The 24020-nt window shown below is 39.6% G+C and overlaps 1 protein-coding gene across 1 annotated transcript; it reads right to left on the bottom strand.

The window, feature by feature from the left end:
* Positions 1-3707: 3707 nt before the first annotated feature.
* Positions 3708-12123, bottom strand: LOC105911922 (adrenodoxin). Its single transcript, XM_012840830.3, has 4 exons — positions 11470-12123; positions 9145-9269; positions 5786-5915; positions 3708-4277 (listed from the first exon to the last, which is right to left on the bottom strand). The coding sequence occupies exons 1-4, from the start codon at positions 11637-11639 to the stop codon at positions 4172-4174; spliced, it is 531 nt and encodes a 176-aa protein (XP_012696284.1). The 5' UTR covers positions 11640-12123; the 3' UTR covers positions 3708-4171.
* Positions 12124-24020: the final 11897 nt, after the last annotated feature.

Here is a 24020-nt window from a genome sequence, read left to right as displayed (position 1 = left end):
TCCATTCAACTGTATAACTAGGAATATTAACAGACACCTTCGATACTTTTTTTTCTCTCCATCTTTCTCTTTATCTCTTCTTTCCTTTCTTCTTTCCTTCTTCCACTCTTCTTTCTTTTCTTCTTCCACTCTTCTTGCCTTCTTCCACTCTTCTTTCCTAGCTTCACTCTTCTTTCCTTTCTTCTTTCCTTCTTTCACTCTTCTTTCTTTTCTTCTTTCCTTCTTCCACTCTTCTTTCATTTCTTCTTTCCTTCTTTCACTCTTCTTTCTTTTTTTCTTCCTTTCTTAACTTTTGCATTTCATGCACTGGTATTTCCTTCAGGAAATGCATTTTCTAGTTTAGCATGTTAGCCTACTAGCAATGCATTGTATCCATGCTATGGTGCATCAAAACCACTGATTTCCCCATCACACACTTATACACATTTTGTCAAGTGACAATGACTCATCATTTGTTATTTTAAATGTGTTATTGTATTATGTGTTTAGACCTTAGAACTTCAAAATTTGACCTAGCCTCTCTGATGATGGTCACTGCACATACTTATTAGCTACTCAAACTCTCACCTTAATTGTTTCTGCTCTAATCAATTTTGAACATTGAAATGCTATAACTGGTTCATTCAAAAGGTGGCGCTATAGAGTGGATTTATGACAAGATGGTTTAATTTCATAAATATCAATCTAAACTGTCTAAAAACAATATTAGTGTTAGTTTGAAGGTTTGAATCATAGTTTGACCTATGTTTACAAAATGTTTCACCCATTTATAAAAGAGGGACAAAATCAGCTGACTTAAAAATACCTATTTGGTTGAATTCTAGATTTTAACACTGTGCCAAATTGTAAAGCTGTAAGTAAATATTTAGGTGAGCTATAAGATCAATTGAATCCCAGGTCATAATGACCCAAAGGTAATAGGTGTTACTTTTTCTTAGCAGAATAGGGAGGTTAAGATGTTACTGATAACTCAGGGTGTACTATTTTGAAGAAGTAAAAAAAAAACTGAAAGGAAAAGAAAGTTTTGCCCTGAGAGCCTCCGTGATTAAGGTATTACTATGGTTTCACTGAGTTTGTATACAATGGCAAAGGTATGACCAGAGACTTCCCCTGTAAGGCCATAATCAGCTCATCAATGTCTTAAGTGACAACTGCATCAGAGCCACATGTGTTTAGCTAAGGCTGCATGTTCTGGCTCCGCCAGCGAACGTTCGATTGTTGGGAAGGAGTTAAAAAAACAAGAAATAACAAAGACCGTTAAATCATAATTCGGTCATAATTCGGCAGTTAGAAAATGAATATCAAAAGTTTGCTTATGTGTTTGTTAACGACTCCCTCGTTTGCTCTTTAAAAGGCATTTTTCTGTAAGTATAGATATATTACTTAAATGTTCAGGAAATGTCAATCACTAAGAGATAGGCTACTAGTTAATGTAAATACATTGTTTCATTGTATATTTATTGGATACACTGATGTTGCTAGTCATCGCTATGCCGTTAGCTAATAGGTTACTTGATACTTTTGTACTGTGTTTTGTATTACGATGTTGTAATCGATCGTAATTATTATTGTAATTGTAATCGTATTTGTACATATCTGTATTGCAGTTTCACACCATTACCAAGATAAACTTCACCCTCGGTGATCAAGATTGTTTTGTGTCGGTGTTTAACTTACTGAATAACTGACTAGGGAGCTCAGTGAGGCCAGTACACTGCAACTAAACTGAACCCCTATGAGCAACACAAGAACAAGAACATGGACAAGAACATTCATCCTTGCCTATGTTGAAACTGTCAACAAATTACAACCAATCACACGCAGACATCCAGAGCCAACCTGTCTAAAATTCTACCCATTCCAGTCAAATTCTTTCTTGGCGGAGTCATTCGAGTGAGCGTTTGAACCGATGAGATGAGCACAAACATCCACTGGATGTGCTCGGACATAATCATTGTAGTTATGTGCTGCAGGGGTTGTTTTGGTGAATGCGTCTCAGTGTATGCAATCATTGCCACTTTGGTCACCATGGAGATTCTTTGCATCTCTGCCTAAGTTCAGAGACAGCAAAGATTTACAGCCTCAGTCTGTGTGTCTGTGTGTACATGTATGGATGTGTGTATGTATGTTGGCATTCCCTCTTTTTTTGAAACATTCTCTCCCTCAAACCCATTGCAAAACAAGTCATAACAAAATGTCAAGTTCATGTTTTCGTTATCTTTGCATGTGGTTCAATCATCCCTGCTTTCAACGGGTCACTTGACATTTATAGGAAATGCTGTTTGATGTCAGCATGACTATTTCAAAATGGAGAATACAGGTGAGTGCAACACACACAAAAAAAAGAGTTATTGATTCTATTATCCGTCAGTGACCAACTGCATTTAATCACAGAGGAAGCTTTTAATTAAAGCTAATTGCAACAAAACTGTGTTTTACTTCTGTAAGTACATTTTGTACATCAGAAAAGTCACTTTTTTTCTCTGCCATAGTAAACAGTGTCCTCAAGGGCCTAAACTAGTAACAGAAACCTGCAAACCTTTATAAAACGTTGCTCTGAAGTCCACACTTCAAAGGTGACATTTCCCCCTTTATGCTGAGCTGTCACATCTTTCATGTCAGTGTTAGAATAAGTGGCAATGACCTTTCCTGGCTTAAGAGAGTGGGGGCAGAAAACACCCATCTCTCAGTGGTGGAGGATAGGTTTACCTATGACTGAATTGAATCATTGAGTCATTGCACTTACAGAAAACAACGTCTATTGTGTTTGGGTCAATATGACCCAAAACATTTCTGTGAAGTCCACATGTCACATCTTTCATGTCAGTGTTAGAATAAGTGGTAATGACCTTTCCTGGCTTAGGAGAGTGGGGGCAGAAAACACCCATCTCTCAGTGGTGGTGATAGTGATAGGTCATAGTGACTATGACTGTCTGGATATGACTGCAAGTTTGCACTCCAACCATCCAGAAACACATTTTGCACATACTGCTCTTCAGGTAATTCATTAGTAGATACGGGTATTGCAGGTCCCAAACATTTAATTTACATTAGTTTCAATTTCCTTTCTTGTCATCAAGTTTGGGAGGCCTTGAGAGACGATGACATGGTACCTGTGTGTGGTTAAAAGGGCACACGTCTTTGACCGTGTGCATGCCAGGAAGTCCTGAATAGAATTTCAATAGAATTTGAATTTACCACAAAACCTTATTAAAAGCAATAAATGGCTTCAGAGCCAACTAGAACCTCCACCTGTCTCAACTTCATCTTAATAACCTGCAGCACGCTTCAATTGTTTTTCAACCACTTGTGTTGGATGATCAAACTAAGGGAAACCTGTTTGGGTGAGTTTAGCGTAGAGACACTGTTTGGGTGACTTTAGCGTAGTCACTGTTTGGGTGACTTTAGCGTAGAGTCACTGTTTGGGTGACTAGGTGGCCACGGCAGTATGTGGGTTAAATCCTGCTGTGAAGATGGCTCTGTTCTCCGCTAACCTTTCATCTCCAGACAGAAGTCATCTGTTTGGTCACCCCAGGTTTCTGACATTTTTGCCAGAACACCCACATCACTTCCTGTTTTAGGATTAATGTTGTACTAGGGCACCACATTCCCTGCTTTGTCCTCTGGAGGTGTATCACATCTTCTTAACAAAGAATATGGTTGATTAAATATATACTGTGTACTGTATTTCAAAAAAGAGGCAAGAGTAACAACAAAGACTGTCCATTTATTTCAGTATATTTGAAAATATGATATTATATAACATTTATAGAAATTAATATTAAAATGCTTAATTTGAAGAAGGATAAACACTAGCCAAGTATGATTCGATAATGTCCTATTGCAGTATACTGAAATCACTTAATGGATATATTATACATTAAAAAGTTGGTTAGTTTAAGTTTGAAACATTCACATCCCTTAAGGCAAATCAACGATTTGCATTTCAGGAACTACATTTCAATTTGGATTAAAATTTCAACGATCACATGATGCTGTTTATGCCTCAACTCACTGGACAGAAGTCAGTATGGTACGGCAACACACACACATATGTAGACTCTACACAAATCTGGTGTAATGCCTTTCCATCAGTTCTGTTCATGGTGCACAGTTGTTTGCTGCTGCCAGATTGCAGTTCCACAGGATGAACAGCAGGGGATGGAAGACTCTAGGCAGAACCATCAGACTGTCTGATATCAGCCACACTCTCCGGCACCCGTGCAGTCATGCCATCTAGCGCCTTCGTTAGGCAGATCTGGCAACCCAGACGGGACCTGAGAGAGGAGAGAGGAGAGAGAGCGAGAGAGAGAGATAGAGAGAGAACTTAAAGAGACGCAGTGGCCTAATTACAGGCTGGGTTACACAGGGGTGAATTTAATTCGAATTATGTTGTTTTAAACTAAACTACATGCAAATACAGCACAAAACGGATTTTTAAATATATACATTTTAATTATTAAATTGATACAAAGATCATGGTAACAGTGTTGTTATAAATTGATATATTGGAACTGCACTGAAATAGCAGTGTAATAAAACTCAACAGGTCATTAAAAGTGACAATTCCGTTTTACAGCTGTCTTGGAATGAAGTGAGTACACTATGCAGAGTGTTTTGGCATAAGGTGTATTGCCATCAGTAACAAACATTTGCATTATGATGGCCTGATAGCATGATTTCCATCATTCACACACAAGAAACCCTTGTTCATCATACCTCTAACAGGACTCTATCCGAGTAGCAAGCCACACACACACACACACACACACACACACACACTTTGAGACAGTAAGTGACATGACACAGAGAAAACACTATGGCAAATAAGACAGGACCTTAGAACAAACAAACTGGGTGGAACTTAATCAAAGCAACATTACACTAATGAATAACTAATACACTTTACTGCAAAATATAATTTAAAAAGTGCTACATCTAATGGTAGCAAGTACATCATGTATTTGTTTTCAACGACATACTCTCAGGGCAGGATGAGAACGCCAGGGCCTAATCCCACTGTCCTGCTGAGAACCCAGTGTTCTTCAGCTAATCCTACTCCTACTGACATCGCTCAGCAGCACCAGGGACACCTCGGCCTCACACCTCCGCAGGAGTGACTCACAGATCATGTGATGAGAAAAGGGTGAGTGATAAGAGTGACTTTCCCAGAGTGAGATAAGTCTGGGATGGCTTAATGGGTTTTATGCAACAGTTAGATCCGGTCGAACGATTTATTAAAATTTGTGATTGGACAAGAGGCATTCCATGAGTGAGGATCTCCTGGAACAACCTCACTCAGACTCTTCACCGCTAGTAATCACTCACAACAGTCCATTCATTCAAAGCAAGAGAGCAGATAGGCTGGCAGCTATTTTACAATGTTGTATTTTTCAGTCTTCCAGTTAGGAAAGGGAGCAAAAGGAGTAGAGGGATTGTAATGTGAGCATAGGTGAGTGGACAAGTTAATGTGCACAAATAGGCTTGGATCAGCTTGGCTGCAGAGTGACAGTATTCGTCTCTTGCCAATGCTTGACGCTGACCTACTCTCACTCGTGTGATATTGCTTAAATCCAATGGCAAAAAAAGGGTGCTGGTTCTGTGATGTGAGATGCACGTGGTGGGTTATCTTTTCTCCAAATGAGGCATGAAGTGTGCGTCTGTGTCTGCAGGGTGGAAGCAGGCACGCTGACAATGCTGCAATGATTCTTCTGCCCCCACACACAAAAACCTGCCAAACGAGACCAAACGCCATGTTAAACGAGACACGGCTGCTGCTACTCACGTGTCAGTCAGGCCATAAGCAAGGTCCAGCATATCCATCTCCTCATCTGTTATCGGCCCCAGCTGCTTGAACACCTCCTCGTCAAAAACGAGATGGCAGGTGGAGCAGGCCAGAGTCCCCTCACAGGCTCCTAATGGTGCCAGAGAGAAGAAACAGGTTTTAATTGGTCATGGCACACCCTATGCCTTGTCATTCGCCAGCCCACAACAAGCCGACTGATACCAAAGGGAGTGGCTGTTGCACCTGATGCTGACTAAGTACTGGCCGAATGGCGTGATTTTTTTTGTTTGAGTAAGTGCTGGTTAGGTCATTACAGGAAATCAAAAGAAATAGAAAAACAGATGAAGGCTACATAACATAGGACATACACCACAGTTTCCAGAAACACCGATCAATCGGCCATAACTGGTGACCGGCCAACCAGTGTCACTGATATAACCGATTCTGTGCCAGTCAAGTTTACATGCATGTGCCACGTGATGTTTCATGCGCCCAACCGTGAACTTTGTGATGTGTACATTCAAATGAATGCATAGCACCCCATGGGCCTACTTCCTGCCTTTAGGTTATTATGAAACTTTGCACAAAGACAAAAGACAACCACATGAATACAATATCAAAAAATGATTTCCAATTGTGTATGTTTGGACAATTTATTAATATAAGGTATAGAAATAGAAAAGCTAAAGGCTTATTTTAGCTGTTGTAGCCTAAAGTAACCTATTCATGAACTGAGATAAAGTAGAGTCCTTTTCTAGCATACATTTTCCAAAAATGATGACATAGCGGAGACATAAAAAATAAAAAAACGGTGAGATGGTATGAGCCCTGAAAATGTTATATCATGGATACTTTGGTTAGCACTTACAATACATGAACAAACTCTTCGGTCCAATCAAGGAGCTTGATTTTCACCATACGCTATAACAGGGGTACTCAATAGGTGGATTGCGGTCCGGATCCGGACCCAGATGCAATCAAATGTGGACCGAAGCCAAAATCTAAATTTTAATTTAATCATGATCCAAGCAAGTTTTCATTGTTGCGTGATTTCGCGCTATATATAAACTCCTCAAAAAAAGTTCGGAAACGTTATTTCGGTCGATTATTCCTCCCCTTTAATAATACCAATTGGTATTGTGTTTTATATCGTTGGAAAGCCTTTACAACGAGGTACAACTTGTAAGGATCGTGCATTCGTGGAATGAGCAACACAGCTAACCGTGTGTGCAATATTCTTATGTTGGTATTCACTCTCGTTTTGAGCTTCAAGTGCTGGCAGGTGTATGCCAGTCACAGTTGTCACCTAATTGACAGCACTTGTGTGCATGGGTCCTGCAACTTTGTTGAGTTTGTGTGTGCTCCAAGCATAAACATGCCACGTTTGTCCCTTCAGGATAAGGCCCCTGCAATAGGGCAACTGGAAGCTGGTATTCTGGTACGCAGAGTGGCAGCATTATTTGGTGTCAGCCCTGGTACCATTTCCAAACTTAGGATCAAGTTCCGTGAGACTGGTGAAGTCAAAGACAACATGTCAAGAAGACCAGTTCCTCACCCTTGCTTCACTGAGGAACCGTAGGCTTTCTTCCAGAGATTTACAGGCAAGATGGAGCTGGAGCCAGTGGCGATCCCATATCTCCAGAATCTGGGACCTAACTCTGTCCTCCAGGATGACAACGCTCGCCCCCACAGAGGCAGGATCATCACAGAGTACCTCCAGAATTTGGGAGTGGAGAGGATGGAATGGCCTGCTGCGAGTCCAAACCTCAACACAGAAGAATATTGCAGGGGATTTTGGCACATTGTTTTGGGGCGCTACCCACACGGTTAGCTGTGTTGCTCATTCCACGAATGCATGATCCTTACAAGTTGTACCTCGTTGTAAAGGTGACTAATCAGGTTTTCTAACGATATAAAACACAATACCAATTGGTATTATTAAAGGGGAGGAATAATCGACCGAAATAACGTTTCAAACTTTTTTTGAGGAGTTTATATTTTCCTATTCGATGTGGTTTCTATCTTCCGTGTCCAATCCAGAGGACCAATCAGGAGCTCTAATAACATCACTATGACAACTCACTCACTCAATGTTGGCCACGAGCTCTGTGGGTCACGCAGGTTGTGTGTGTCAATGGCAACAACGCGGGCAGATCGATTTGTGAACGGTATCTGTTTCTCAGCAAACGAAAATCATGGCGTGCTCTAAACCCGCGTGCCTCCGCCTGGCCTTCACACCTTTAATGCCAAAGGTTAACGCACAAAAAGGTGTCACACACAAAAAAGCCAGACCACATCACCTTATGTGCATAGTTCAAACTTTTTTGTTGGATTTTGACCGTCACTGTTCCGGACCCTGACCTGAATGGAAATTTGGCGAGTGGACCTTTTGGGTTTCTAATTGAGTACCCCTGCGCTATAACCTGTCCAATCTCCGAGAGAATTTAGGTCCCTGCCATGATACGGGCACTCATTCATGAAGACAACTGTCTAATCAACCTTTTTAGTTGGAGGTTGGTTTTGTTTTAGAAATTATGTGAATTGCAAGTGATATTGTGTAAAGCACGTCATGTGAATTTGAGGAGAACTGGGGTGATTGTTTTTTTTCTTTTTCCTTGAGAATACAATGTGTTGGAACAGTGATACTCCCTGTTCTACTTATCTCTGATGATCTCTTGCCTGTTAAATAGACACTGCCTGTGAGAAAATTCATCCGATTCTCACAGACTGCTTGCTGTTCACTCTGTGTGTTTCTGATCCTTCTGCAGAAGACTTATCAACTTTATGCTTATCTCTATTATAAGACTGATCTCATTAGACTATCAGATTTCCATCACAGTTTATAGTCCTGTAACCTGGTGCCCTTTTTTTATTTTGAGATGACAAAAAGAAAAGAGAGAAAAAGGTCAAGGTCCTTTAATTTGGTGCATTTTAAAAGGTAATGGAAAACATTTGATGTAAACAAATGACATTATGTATGATATACTGCAATTCATTTTATTTGAACAAAAAAGCTCTGTCTAGTAGCCTGGGCCACTTTTATATTTTGCGATTGGTTTGAGTGAGAGTGAGAGAAGAACCTGTAACCTGGTGCAGTTTTGGAGTTTAATAGTCAGTTTATTTATTTAAAGTAGAATTTTATTATAAATATACAATTGATTTTCCATTAAAGAAATGCATATGCCATCAATTATAGTTCTTAGAAAGAAAGGACATCAGAATCGGCCAAAATCAGAATCGTGAAAAAAAATAAAGATCTGAATCGGCCAAAAAAACTGCAATCAGTGCATCTCTAATCAGTGTTTATATCCAACCAGGGGAGAGAAGAGCAAGGAAACAAACAGACTAATTCAGCTCACCAAATCCATCAAAGTCCAGGTCTTGGTCAATGACTACATCCAGTAAGGTATCTCCAGGGTTTGCCTTTACTGTAATCTTCTCTCCATCTCGATTGACGAAGTTTACTGTTACCTTATTTTCGGACCTGTCAAAAAAGAGAACCAGTAAAATACACATTACTAAATATCCCCTGGTATATTCAAACAAAATTCACTCTTTAACATAACCACCTGCTACCCGTTAAAGTGGTGTTTAATGGTGCAATATAGCATCACGTACCTGTTTGAATATAAAATACATCAAATTTGAATATAAAATTTATACAGAGAGACATTGAACCCGTTTTTTGTCACCGGCTGGTGAAGTGAAGTCACATGGTATCTGAAATTCTCCATTATTTGGTTGTTGAAATGGATCACAAAAGAAAGCACCAATCAAACAAGCTATACCAAAACACTATTTAAACCTGCACATCAACTGCATATATCTGATGGAAGATACAAATCTGATTTGATACAGCTGCAAGGCATTTCCAACTGACAATTCAGAACACCTATAGTTCTTGGACCGCAGCTCAGATAGAAAAAAATGTTTGTCATGCTACTGAACATGTGGTCCATGGTAATTCGATCCCATGACCTCAGTGTTGCTGGAGCCTTTAGGTTAAGCTACAGGAGAAGGCAAGAAATAGTCTGTTAACACACAGGGTCATATGCTATATTGCACAAACGGAGTCGTTTCAGGAGCACAGAAGGGAGAGGTGTCATTTGATTGCCTGTTGAGCACATATATCAACAATCTTTCCCCAGAGTCGTGTATCGATAACACTGCATTAACATAATAACATTCTCAGTGAGTGGTACAGAATAAGGCTTAGTAAGTTTGCTAGTGTGCCGGTAAATTTCCCTGTTCTTTTGTCTGCATCTTCTCCATTACTCAGCATGTAATTTGAATATTAAAGGTTACAAACCCCTTATCTAACTGGCAAAACGCCAATGATGTACTATGAGACATGGCCTTGAACACCAAAGGCATGGCAAAATAATGTGCAAAGTCTATACGAACTGCAGTGAACAAATTGTCAATGCACTTTGTATGACATAGCATGGCACATTATGAGCATTATGATTCTTACAAGGCTGTGAGAATCAGGCTGATAAACCAACTATGATAAAATATTCTTGTCCAGAGTGATTTGTACCTTTCTAAAACACAGACAGATATCTTTAACAATCAGACCAAGAGTTCACTGGACTACAAGGTGCCACATTATCTGGCTGCTATCAGAGGATACAAACCCCTGCCTGATCACACTCATGTTTATGAAAACCACTTTGATGGGGCACTGCACAATGAATATATAATGTAGGACTTCAAAGAAAGGTATTCAACATCAAATACAGAGCCATATTCTCTTTGTGCTACACACACTTTAGGGATGGCCACATATGCAAATAGAACCCGTCGTTATGTACACAATCTACAACATGAACAGAGGTAAAAGGTAACCAAGGGTCATAAGAGAAGGTGGAGTAAGAGTAACAAAGGTCATTTTATTCAAATTAAATATTTTTAATCAAAGTTAAAAGTTATCGGAGCCTTATGAATTCTGTATCATTTTTCCATTATTTAAGTTTCAGACGTTTACCAAAACTAAAAACGTTAATATGCAGAGTTGGGGATTGATGTTTGCAGTAGATATGATAATTACGGAAGGGGCGGAAATAAGGCAACGTTCGAGCTAGTTAGCCAGACTACCCAATATTTTTCCTCGCCTATCCTTAAGATTGTGTTCCACACAGAGACATTGTAACACATCAACAGCGGATAGTTAACGTCACTGATCTTACGCCTTATCTATAACATTAGATCATTAGAGATGGATGGGTATAATATCAACAAGGCACACTACTACTGTTACCCAATCGTTTAAATTTACATCATACCTGAATTCTCTGCCTGAACCCTGCTAGCTTACTATAAGGAAGTTAGCTATAATTAGCGTATGCTCCAGGCGGCGGCTATTTGGAAATTGTGGTTAACGTTTGGGATTTCACAGCTTTAAATGTAACAACAATTAAAATATACTGTTTAGATGCCATTCCCTCATGTAAAAACAGTAGGGGGGTAGAATCTCACTTGTTTCATCGCTGAGATGGAAGGACATGGGTTATGAAATGGACAAGGTCGAGTTGTCATATTGCTAGCAAGCCAGCTGGTCATCCGGCTAAAGTTAGCGAAATTGCTACGCTGCTAAACAACATTGTGTAACCATATACTCCATGTAATGAATAGCTGTATATAAAAGATCCAGTCAAGCCAACTACCCACATTCTGTGGCTTACCTCAAAGGTTGGGTGACTTGACTGGAACATATTCCTCGACGGAGAGCCTGAGTTTGTACACAAGCGAGAGGACTTCTTGAAGAAATTTTAGCTGTGACACATCTGCAGAATGCCGAACTTTGTGATACAGTTAACGTTAATAATCGCTTAGAAGCCGACACAAAAGACATGACTGGGTGGATAACTTAACTATTTAGCTAGCTATCCTCCAACTCTGCGTAGACGGCCTTTCAAACTTGGTAACGTTAGCGGTTCTGCGTTAACGTTATATACCTGCTTGCCTAACTAACCTACTTCGCTAACGTTAGTATCGCTAGTGTAGCTGTGACACTGACTGTTCTATTACCTAATTACCTTAACCTCTGCTCGCAAAAAAGCTGTTTCAACGTTACACCACTCTTCCTTCCAAACGGTTTCAACGAATAATAGTTGCTTAACTTTCGTGCGTACCTTATTACATAACGCTATGATAGCAGTACAACATGGAATGGACCGGTGACCGTAATGTCCGAAACAAAATTGCACTTAACCCGCACAGACGTTCATAAAAAGGAGGTGTAGTAACTCTGTTTAAGGCCACCTCAAACTTCCGTTAGGTATATCACAATAAGTTCGACCAATATCTGTCAACATAGAGGGCCCATGCTGGCTTTTACGTTAGCCTATGACAAACGCAAGGGGCGTCGATTTAGAGCGTGCTGGCAAATCACCTATTTCCTTTAGAAACTTGATTGGACATCAGCCACTCAAGAAGTGTACCTAAGCTAGGCGTGTTCGTGCACCATTGATTTGCCCAGTGCACACATGCAAGGCAAAGCCACATTGACAGGAAAGTTCACATACCTGACGCGTATCTCTCATTTTGGGACCTCTTGCAGTATCTTCACTTTATGTATCGTAAGCATGCAATAGGCACAGTGGAATGGGTAAGATCAGAGTTCATGCTAAGGAATCAACCTTTTGTTGATAATGTTAGGCTGTTTGACCTCGGTTTTCAAAGGTATTCCTCTAATCCCTTTAAACTAAGGATTAAGCCAATTCTAACAGTGATGTCTTATGTTAAATAATACATCTGTTTGCATTTGTTGGTTGCTAAGGATGTTAACATTGCCAACAATTAATAACCAAAATTAGAATACCCCAAACTTGACTACCTTTATTGGAGGGGTGATCAACTCATGAGCCTGGAGCAGTGTCAGTGTTGTTGTCATGAGTCTCTGCCCTTACAAAAATGAATGGTATTTTAGGAAAAAGAGCAGCCAAACTGAACAGTTTAAAGTTCAAAGTTCAAAGTACTTTATTTGTCATTGTCACAAAAACAACGAGACAGTAGAGGCAGCAACAGACAGCTAAAAATTTAAATTGCTGTGGACATTAACTGCCACAGCTAAATAATAATAAATAACAATCAATGAATAGATAAATAAATATCCCTGAGTAAATTAAAAAAAGAAATATATACATTGAGGTGCAGGGTGGAGTGTTAAGAGTGCAGTCTATGAGGGCGGGCCGGGCCGGGGGGGAGGTGGGGTGGTTTTGGGTGAGCTGTTGAGAAGCCTTATTGCACGAGGGTAAAAGCTCTTTGCCATTCTGGAGGTGCGCGCTGAACCTTTTCCCTGACGGGAGTAGCGGGAACAGATAATGGGCAGGGTGGGAAGAGTCCGTGAGGATGCGATTTGAACGCTGCAGGCATCGGGAGGAGGAGATGGAATAGATGTCGGGCAGCTCTGCTCCGATGATCCTGCCTGCTGTTTTAATCAGCCTCTGGATGGCTGCCTGCTCCTCCTTTGTGCAGCTGGAGAACCATACGTTCAGGCAGTATGTCAGCACACTCTCTATAGCGCAGCGGTAGAAGTTGCTCAGTAGTCTCTGAGGAAGGTATTCTTTCCTCAACTTCCGGAGGTAGAAGAGGCCAATAATGTGGTTAATAACCACAATCTTGTAACTACACAATGAAAATGAACATTTTAAACTTAAACACAGAATTATTTTTATCACAGTTCCTTAGAATGATGATAGAATGTCCATCACAAAAATCTTTTAAATCTGATCTTTTTGTGAGAACAGTTGGGTCGCAAAGGAATGTTAGTCTTCAGATTAGTCATGGAGTCCTCATGGGTTGATCTGGTGTACACGTCTCAGACTTAAACTGGTGGTGTTTGGTAGACCATTCCGGATAAGCTGCTCTTGAAACTGTCAGATTTTTTTTTACAAAACATAGTAAACGAGTTTGAGGGAAATTTCTTCTTGCTTTGACCTTTGTGTTCAGAAGGGCTAGAGAAACTCACTTTTATGACCATATTTTCAATCTCTGCCTCAGTCAGTGGGGTTTTTTAGACTCAACCTCAATTCTCAGGCCAACCAAATATTCTGTCAACAGCAAAAACAAGCACTTAATACTAAGACATAGATTAATAGGCATGTGTATTTTGTCAACACATAATCAATCACCTGGCTAAAAGGCTGTTATTTTGCTTTTAAAATTACAATATCTTTTCAAGGCACTGCTTTAATGTAACAGAATCCAACACCAAACTTGTGACTTGAAAGATTTAAAAAGTGTGATTGTAAGGAGAAAAGTTATTGTGACATTTTTTCACCAAGTGTTCATTATTGCCTAGCAATTTACTCTGAAAGACACTCATATGGGATGCACAACCCCCAATGAAACACACACACATAATTGTACACCACAACTACATACCAGTATTGTCCCCAGTTGGAATATAATCTGTTGGTGGAGTAGATGTGACGATATCATTTATAAAGGACAAAAGACAAATATATGCTTATAAAGACAAAAGCAATGCCAATGATTTAAGACATTAGTAGCCTCTACAAATGTACCTTAACATGACACACCTTAACATGACACACCTTAACATAACAGATACGCATAGAGTCATGGTGCCAGGCATACCTTTATCAACATGCTATATTGTAAGCACTAAAAGAGGGATAGTGGCTCAAACCGAGCCATTAACAATCCCAGCCAATCAATTCAATGCTTCATGAACACGGAGGGGAAGAGTGTGATTTGATTGGCTGTCGTGAAACCAAATCGCAGACCTGAAAATGGCTTGTGCTGACAAGTTTAACACATGTTCATAAATTCCAATTTCATAATACTCATGGGTCTGAAGGGGGCGCCAATTCCTAATCTTAACACCATACAGACATTTACACAATGGAATGAAAGCCATACTGTGTGTGTTTGATAGAGATAATATTAATTTACTTTTTCTAGGCCTGATAGCTTAGGGTGCCTCTGTTAAATGAGACCTATTATACCCCTTTTCCACAAGTTCACACAGTTCCCTGAGGTCATAATGAAATGTCTGTGACATGCTTTGGTCAAAATACCACAAAGATATTGATCCCATATCGTATTTCAGAGTTATTTTGGTTGATAGGCACTCCAGACCCAAATGTAGCTCTACAGCACAGGAAACATTTTAAAAAAAATTCATATGTCCCCTTTTTTGTAATGTAAAAATATTGACCTTTGTCTTGAATTCACTTTGAACTTCAATAGCTATTCAATGTTTATTTGAATCATTAACTAGGCTGACCATTTTCACAAAAAGAATACATGGAAGAATTTCTACCTTTCGTTTTTCTTACTTTCAGCAATGAAACCCCTTCAGTCTGGCAGCAGTAAACATTTTCTGCATTCCTCCCAGCTGTGCTGTAGATCACACCTTTCTTTAAGCTGATTTGGGTTTGATTCCCACAGTCTCCAGCGAAACAGTTATTCCCAGGTAAAATATTGACAATCATCAAAAGTTTGTTTGAAGCGAAACTCCACCTTAAACCAAAAATTAGATTTGTTCAGCAGAGAGAGAGAGGAGGCAAAGGGAGAATTGATATGCCGTTCATAGAAAATTGGTCCATACGTAATAAATGCTGAGCAGTTTACATTACCTTGTAAGACCCATCTGGGTACACTCCTTTGGGGGAGAAAGTCATTGATCCGCCCCAGAAGTGACCGGCAGTGGATACCGAAAACTGCATCAGTAAAAACAGCCCAAGTATAAAGAGAGGCATTGTGTCTGATTGCTTCAACTTGCTCTGTTTGCTCGCCTTAGTTATACGGTCATATATATTCTCCACAGGACAACGCCTTAGTCTGCTTGGCCTGGGGGTCTGGTGACACACTCGTGTAGCAGTCTAACTGGTTGATCTGCAGCTGAACCAAAAAGGGCACTTTTACTTCAAACTTGTGTATGTGTCCCTGTGTGTGCAGCTCTAGAAGTCATTGATTCAGAGTGACTTACTGATTTACAGTATTTTATCCATGTGTGTTCCCTGACTGGGAATTTAACTCATGATTTTGGTGTTGTTCACCTTGTTTTACCAGTTCAATTATACAGGTATATATAAATTTAAACATGTTTATAACAAACAAATTCTACTTTCCTTAACCTAATGATTATGAAGGCATACAACACAAAGATGTGTGTTTAGATGTTTGCTCAAACTAAATTATACTTTAACTTAGAAAGTACACAATGGAATGAGGAAAGGAATGTGTCTACTGGACTGACTGTTTTCCTAGCAGTGCTGAAGGAAAATGGGGTTTAGGGTTGAGGTTGTTGATATGATACTCTACCTGCCTATCTGTTACCAAGTCTCTGGTAAAACACTGGATAATAGTTAACGTCACTTAATATAATACATGTAAAGAATTACAAGAACAACAATTGACAAACACAGTTTCTTACAACTTACATCAATCCCCAAAAACAAAATGAAGAAATAAGAAATTATTCTAGAACGCAAATGAACATATGAATGCTTGTAGGTTCATTTAAAGGACACAATTACATTTAGAATGGAACCTGGTCTTCATCTGGATTCTAAATGTGAAATCAAAATTTCCTAAAAGCTTTTTAGAATGTTTACACTGATGTCCAGTCACAGAAATGTTCTAAATTCCTTCTCACCCGTTATCTGTTTGATACAACAGAACAGATTAGGAGATTTCGCTTTGGGCACCACCTCCTGATGGTCGGGTACATTTCCATCTTCATCAGACTCCATTATAAGACAGTAACATGAAATTAACATTGTCACAGTTAGGGATGCACCGATACCACTTTTTTACAAACCGATACGAGTACGAGTATTTTTATTTGTGTACTTGCCTATACCGAGTACCGATACCCATACTTCTTAGATTTGGTCTCCATGAAAGTGCAATTAATTTGGAGGCAGATTTTATTTTATCCTCTGCAGATTATGTCAAGCCTATAGTACCAAATTAACAGAAGGCTATCCTAAGCCAAAAATAAACAGAGCTTTCTGGTTTTAACAAAAAAAAAGCCTTCAAACAGACAATATCATCACATTAGACAAAATGCAAATATAACCAGATAAAGGCAATTCATTTGCTGCATAGTTAACAACCAGAGATGGGCAAAAATACATCAAAATGTATTTTGATACAAAATACAAAATACCCCTCAAATAAATGTATTCGAATAAAATACAAAATACTGGTGCCAGAAAATGTAACAAAATACAATACATGTATTTTGTATTTAAAATATAGGAAATACTTTTTCTGGATTTTCCGTTTTCTCACAGTTTGGTATAGTAGAGCATTCGGGTTTGGGCTATATAATGTACACAAAGCTCTGGGGAACCCCACAAAAAGGAAAAAAAGTCACAGAATATCAGTGTAACTAAGCAAAGCTATTAAAAGACAACAACTTGATTGATTGATTATGTATATATATATATATTTGCAGGCAGCAGCTGTGTGACTCTCATGTTTTCACAAAACAGGGCTCTCAATGCAATCTCTATGGCTTCCGGGAGGGCTCGCCCCACCGTGCTTTCGTCATACTTAATTGCATATAAGGACGTCATACGGCTTTGATCAAGTCACAGGCCATGTCTATTACCGCGCACTTGCACACTTCAAACACTGACTTTCAGTGCTTAGGGCGTTCACACTGACAGAACCAGCAGAATTCAGGGCACTGAAAGTACCCGGATGGCGCACTTCAAACGGTCAAAAAATGCACTGTGAAACGATGGACACTACTCGCCCTAAACAAGCGCCATCTTGGCTACGTAGCGGAAGAGGAGTAGCCCTTTCGGCAGCTTTTCAGTTTGGAAAGTTGGCTGACTGACGCTTCGCAAATCACTTCAACCATTATTGCTGGTTACAATAACTGTGTTATCTGATAGTGCAGTGTCTATTTCTCAGTAACTTTTGAAAAATCTAAGCGAGAAAACGCCAAAAGATGTACATTTACATACAAAACACGCCTTTCAGCGGAGTTTGGTCCGCCATATTTGTTTAAAATTTCCAGTTGGCCGGAGGAAGCTGGAGCACAGATTTATGGGTAAAAGGCTTGCACATTTGCGTCTCTCAGTGTTCCATTTGAGACAACACTAATCAGCGACAGAACGCACTACAGATGTAAGTGCTTAGTGTGCACTACGCACTGTATTGCGGTGTACTTCGTAAAGTGCGCGGTAATAGCCACGGCCACATTCTGTCAAGATGGCTACCGTTCAGTGCAACAACTCGATTCGCTCTTTGAAAGAACCTCCTTTAAGTCGGCGTACTGATGAAGATAAATTGACAAGGATCAAGACAGCTATCTAAGTTTTCGAACACAGCCCTGTTTTGTGAAAAAAATGGATTTAACATGAGATTCAATGAGAGAGATCTGGGGCGATTTCCATTTCACCCCAAAAAGGGGTGGGGTCATTTGAAGCACCACTTTTGCCTGACTGTTGCCTGATTCAACAATGACATTCAGAGGCAGATCAGACGGTCTAGTGGTAGAATCCGACAGAAAAAAAATCTCCTTCTGCCTTAACAATGGAGAAAGTATTTTGAGTATTTTAAATACAAAATTACTCCACTCTAAAGTATTTTGTTACAAATTACGTTCAATTTTTTATCGTCCCTATCAAATACAAATTACAAAATACTCAAAGCAGTTGAAATATGTATTTCAAATACAAGTAATTGAAATACTGCCCATCTCTGTTAACAACACAGTCTGCTTAACAAAAAATGAACAGAACTATTACTGGATTAGCACAAGAGCACATTTCAGTTACAAAAGGATCAAAAGAGTCTCCTGCTCAAGTACACAAACAATCACTTAACCTATGTGGCACTATGGCACTCTTTCTCTCTACCTCTCTCTCTCTGTGCGTGCGCGTTTTTTCTTTTGCAAGACGTCAGTTAAGATTGGTTGCTTCGGTCTTGCACCACTAGCATCAGTGAACTCTGTGTACTTAGCACTATGGTGCGTCTTCAGATGTTTAATCAAATTGCTTGTGTTAAACAAAGTACTTTCCTTTCCGCCCCTCGACACCGTAGCAATGCAGATCTTACACTGTGTTGAGAAATGTAAACGCTAGAGTGCGTTTTTTCCAGAAAAAACGCAGATCCAACGTTCTTGCGTTTGTTTCCAGGCCAGCTGCCCCCTTTACAAGATGGCGGCGACGTAACTCGTCACGGCAACGGGCTGAAGCAGTCAAGGGGTCTATGTATATATGTCTATGGTTGCCACTGTTACAATATTATCCTAACAAACAACAAACAAGGCTGACTTCAGTCAGTTCTTTATTGCCTCCCAGGAGCAGTGGGCAGCTTCTCAGCGCCCGGGGACCAAGTGAACCGTCCGTCTCGGTCACGGACGGACAGGAGAATGTTCTGTTTTTTCATGTTTTTTCTGTTGGGGTTCTTATTGGAGGAAACCCCTTGTGAACACGGGGAGAACATGCAAACTCAACACAGAAAGCCCGGGAGATAGCCCACCTGAGCACTGAAGGTCTGGGGAGGACCTGCCCCCCAGAGCCAACAGCGCCCCATGCGGGAATAAATGTGTATGTGTGTCTTTTCTATATGTTTGTGTATTATCATATATGTGCAATACAGAGCATCAACCAAACATGATAAAGTATATAAAATCATATGCATGCCATACATATTAGAGATTCCCACACAGAAATGTATACACATACTGTACTTTCACACACGAACTTAACGCATGTTGTGTTTCCAAAGAAGAATTTGAAGCAGGAGAAGAATGTTCGTGAGAAGCATGTAGCACACCTTCTCTTTGATTCTGGTTTGGTTTAGCCTAAACCCTGAAGGAAGCTGACAGCCAGAACATTCATCATCCTGGTCAGTGCCATATCTGCATATGGCTTGGTCATTGTCTGGATCAAAAATGATCAGCTTGTATGTCCGTGGGCAGTTTTGAGGCACTCTAGTGGGTGAATCGGTATCACTTAATTGGCCTACTGATTTCTGTGTTGAATTGTTCATTAAATGTTATATTGTATTTCATTTTCAAATGAAATTGTTCCAGTCACAAATGATATAAACATTATTTCAATGAAGGGGGTAAACTTTGACAACATTAGTGAGCTGAATAATGATGTACTTGTAGGTTATTACCTCACAAATGATATGCTTGTGGTGACTGGGGATCTGTTTGCTTTATTCGTGTCTGATCGATTTCCAAGATTTACAATTGTGGACAGTCCAGTTTGTAAAAGAATTAGCGAGGGTCACCCAACAGCAACCCCCTTCCCTGTAACCAAAAGCAAAAATGTCATGTCATGTCAACATTTTGTACCAGTGAGCCTTTTTATGACAGTTGTGGAGCAAAGTTACCTCAAAAGAAATGGATAGTCAGAAGAAATCTGACTGGTCATAACCCCTTCTGTCTGGCACCAGTTGAAATGGTCTGCATTCCTCCCAGCTGTGTTGTAGATCACACCTTTCTCTAAGCTGATTTGGGTTTGATTCCCACAGTCTCCAAAGAGACAATTATTCCAGGTAAAATATCCACAATCATCAAAAGTTTGTTTGAAGCGAAACTCCACCTTAAACCAAAAATCACATTTGTTCAGCAGCAGCAAAAGAGAGAGAGAGTGAGAGAGAAAGACAGAGAGAGAGAGAGAAGGCAAAGGGAGACTTTATATGCCATTCATAAGAAAATGGTCCATTTGTAATAAATGCTGAACAGTTTACATTACCTTGTAAGACCCATCTGGGTACACTCCTTTGGGGGAGAAAGTCATTGATCCGCCCCAGAAGTGACTGGCAGTGGAGACTGAAAACTGCATCAGCAAAAACAGCACACGTGTAAAGAGAGGCATTGTGTTTGATTGCCTCAACTTGCTCTGTATGATATCCTTGGTTATACGATCCTATATATTCTCCTCTGGACACTGTCTTAGTCTGCTTGTCCTGCGGGTCCGTGACACACCCATGTTGCAGTCTAACTGGTTCTTCTGCAGCTGAACTAAAAAGGCCACTTTTACTTTTAAAGTGTCCCTGTGTGTGCAGCTCTAGAAGTCATTGATTCAGAGCGACTTACTGATTTACATTCAAATGGATTTTGTATTTTATCCATGTGTGTTCCCTGACTGAGAATTGAACCCATGATTTTGGTGCTGTTCACCTTGTTTTCCCAGTTCAACTATACAGGTATATATAAATTCAAGCATGTTTATAACATGGAACTGATTGCATGTTTATAACAAACAAATAAGAGATGTGTGTTTTGATGTTTGCTAAAAAAAAATTATACTTATATAATTATACTATGCTTTAACTAAGAAAGTAAACAATGGGAAAGAGACGTTGTGTCTACTGGACTGACCGGTTTCCTATCAGAGCTGAGGGGAGAATGGGGTTTTAGATTGAGGTTGTTGATATGATACTCTACCTGCCTATCTGTTACCAAGTCTCTAGTAAAACAATGGATAATAATTAAAGTCACTTAATGTGAATTACAATTATAAACAACAGTAAACAACAAATATTTGTGTCAGTCATGTGATCCAGACTAACCAAAGTATCACAACTTCTGTAAGGAGTATTCAGGGCCACCAGGCAGCACCAGGTAGACTCTGTTCTACTTCCTCAAAAACATTGCAGAACAGCTACAATTTTTTACCAGATCATTACTGGATATGTTGAGATCCAATGGACCAAATCATTGGAGCTTTAGGGAAACAAACAGATTGGGGGGGAAATATGATTGCCAAATATGATAGCCTACACCAATGTCCCTCAGCCTGCTCTGCCCAAGCCATTGCCAGTTGCAGGCACAAACATCAGTTTGCCCCTTGAATGTTGATACTGTATGTCCTGGCACATTCAGAGTGTTTAGGGCCTTTTGGTGGTCCTCTCCAGTTCATCTTGAATATATTTCTAATTCTAATTCCAAAAATAAAAAACATACAACATCTTCTTTATATGAAAACTTTATTTTATTATTCTTATTTTTATTATTTGACAAACACATGAGGAAGTTTCTTATAGCTTACATAAATCTCCAAAATCAAATGAAAAAATAAGAAATTATTCTAGAAGACAAATGAACATATGAATGCTTGTAGGTTCATTTAAAGGATACATTTTTACACCACAATTACATTTAGAATGGAACTTGGTATTTATTTACATTTATTTTCGTCTGGATTCTTAATGTGACAAAAAGCTCCATAGAATGTTTTCACTGATGTCCAGTCACAGAAATGTTCTAAATTCCTTCTCACCCTTGATCTGTTTGATAAAACAGAACAGATCAGGATATTTAGCTTTGGGCACCACCTCCTGATGGTCAGGTACATTTCCATCGTCATCAGACTCCATTATAAGACAGTAACATGAAATTAACATTGTCACAGTGAAACATGCAATCAGGAATCAGCATGTAAATTACATCTAGAGTAGCGGAGGGGCAAAAATGAAGAGAAGGTAAATATTATATGAGAGATACACATGGAGGTGCACTAGGGGCTTCACTGGTTTGGGACAGAGAGAAAGTCCCTTTTAGAGCACCTTTGTGCCTGGAATAGTAGTCCTTATGGATTCCTCATGGGTTGATCCGGTTTACTCGTCTCAGACTTAGAGTGGTACTGTTGGGTATACCATGACGGATAAGCTCCTCTTGAAGCTGACAATTAAGAAAGACAGATGTTTAAAGAGGCATTACAAGGTATTTCTAAAACTGATTAGCTAATTAGATAACACATGTATGTATTTTGTCAGTATATGGCTGTATGTCATGTTGTAAATGTAGTTCTCTTTGGGGTTTTCTAACTATATAGTGAATAGCCAGGGCTTCATGTTTCCTTCACATGCTTGTGAAATCACATTGAATGGGATTTTTTTTAAGCTATCTACCTTAAAACACACATTGAAAGTTTGTAAAAAATTGTATACTTAAGCATAATAATACTTTATTACACAGAATAATGGGTTTATTTGTACTGTCTGAGCCTATGATTGAAAACACAAGTGAATCTTTGAGACAGACTCTAACTGAAATATTTGATAACTTCAACCTTGTGTTCAAGCAGGAAGAGAAACTCACCAGCTGTATGGCTGCTTCTTCAATCTCTGTCTCAGTTAGTGAAGTTTTAGATGCAATCTTCATTCTCAGGCCAACAATCTCTGTCAACAGTAAGATAAATTGTTAAATAGAGGAATGAAAGAAACACAAAGATGAATGAGAATAAGTATCACATTGATGATTCGTGCTCAGTGGCGGCTGGTGATTTTTTTTGGGGGGGGGGGCGCAATCATAGACATATATAGACTATAGGCGCAGTTGGGCAGTGCGGTTTAAATAGCACTCCACAATGAGAAAACAAAACACAAGAGAGGTTTTGAGTAGAATATGTTAAAAAACAAAAGATTTATTTCATGAAAACACAGTGCTCAACACTGTCCACTAACAACTCTCAACAAACTTTAAAATTGGGCATGAGAGGTTTAGAGCAGAATGGTTTAAGAAACATTGGGTTGGGTTCCAGAGGTTTAAATATTGGGTAGTAGAGGTTTAGAGTAGACTAGATTCAGAAACATTGTGTACAAGTTTAAAACAGAGTAGATAATTTTTTTTAAACACAGGGTGTAGAGGTTTAGAGCAGAATAGAGTGAGAAAGACTGAATGATACCAGTAGTTTAGAGCAGAATAGATTCAGAAATACTGGATTATACTAGAGGTTTAGAGCAGAATAGATTCAGAAACACTGGATGATACTACATGTTTTCGAATGCCAATTCGGTACCCTTCGTCCAACTGCTCTGCAATACTCAGTCTTCCAAAGAGGCTTAGCTTCAGGCTGTTAGTTAGATGGCTGCGGCAAGATTCGTGCTTCTTACATTTATCGTTGAAGTGCTTTAGATCCCTCATCCCCGTTGCAGTCCAGATTGTTTCAGGCAGGGAAAACAAAAAAAACGCATCACTCACTGAACAACCAGGTAACCAGCTCCGGTTAGCATACAGGCTTGAGGAGAAGCTACGGGTGTACGTCCTCCCGCGGTCGATGCTCTGCTGCTGCATTTTTAAATCCGGACGTTCGGGTCCCATGTCTTTCAGTCTCTTCTTATCGACATCTGATCGTCGATTCGAAAGTTTTCAGTCGGCATACTCACAAATCAAAGTCTCTGCTAGCTATGTTGCTCTCGTAGATACGTGAGATGTATATGGGATGTGAAGGAATGATAAAGGTCTCTGATTCGATGAATAGTCCAGTCGCGTTGAAAT

This window comes from Clupea harengus, chromosome 21 (assembly GCF_900700415.2).
Source record: "Clupea harengus chromosome 21, Ch_v2.0.2, whole genome shotgun sequence".
Taxonomy (NCBI): domain Eukaryota; kingdom Metazoa; phylum Chordata; class Actinopteri; order Clupeiformes; family Clupeidae; genus Clupea; species Clupea harengus.
Note: the sequence above shows the minus strand (reverse complement) of the source record. Positions and strands in the feature narration are given on the sequence as shown.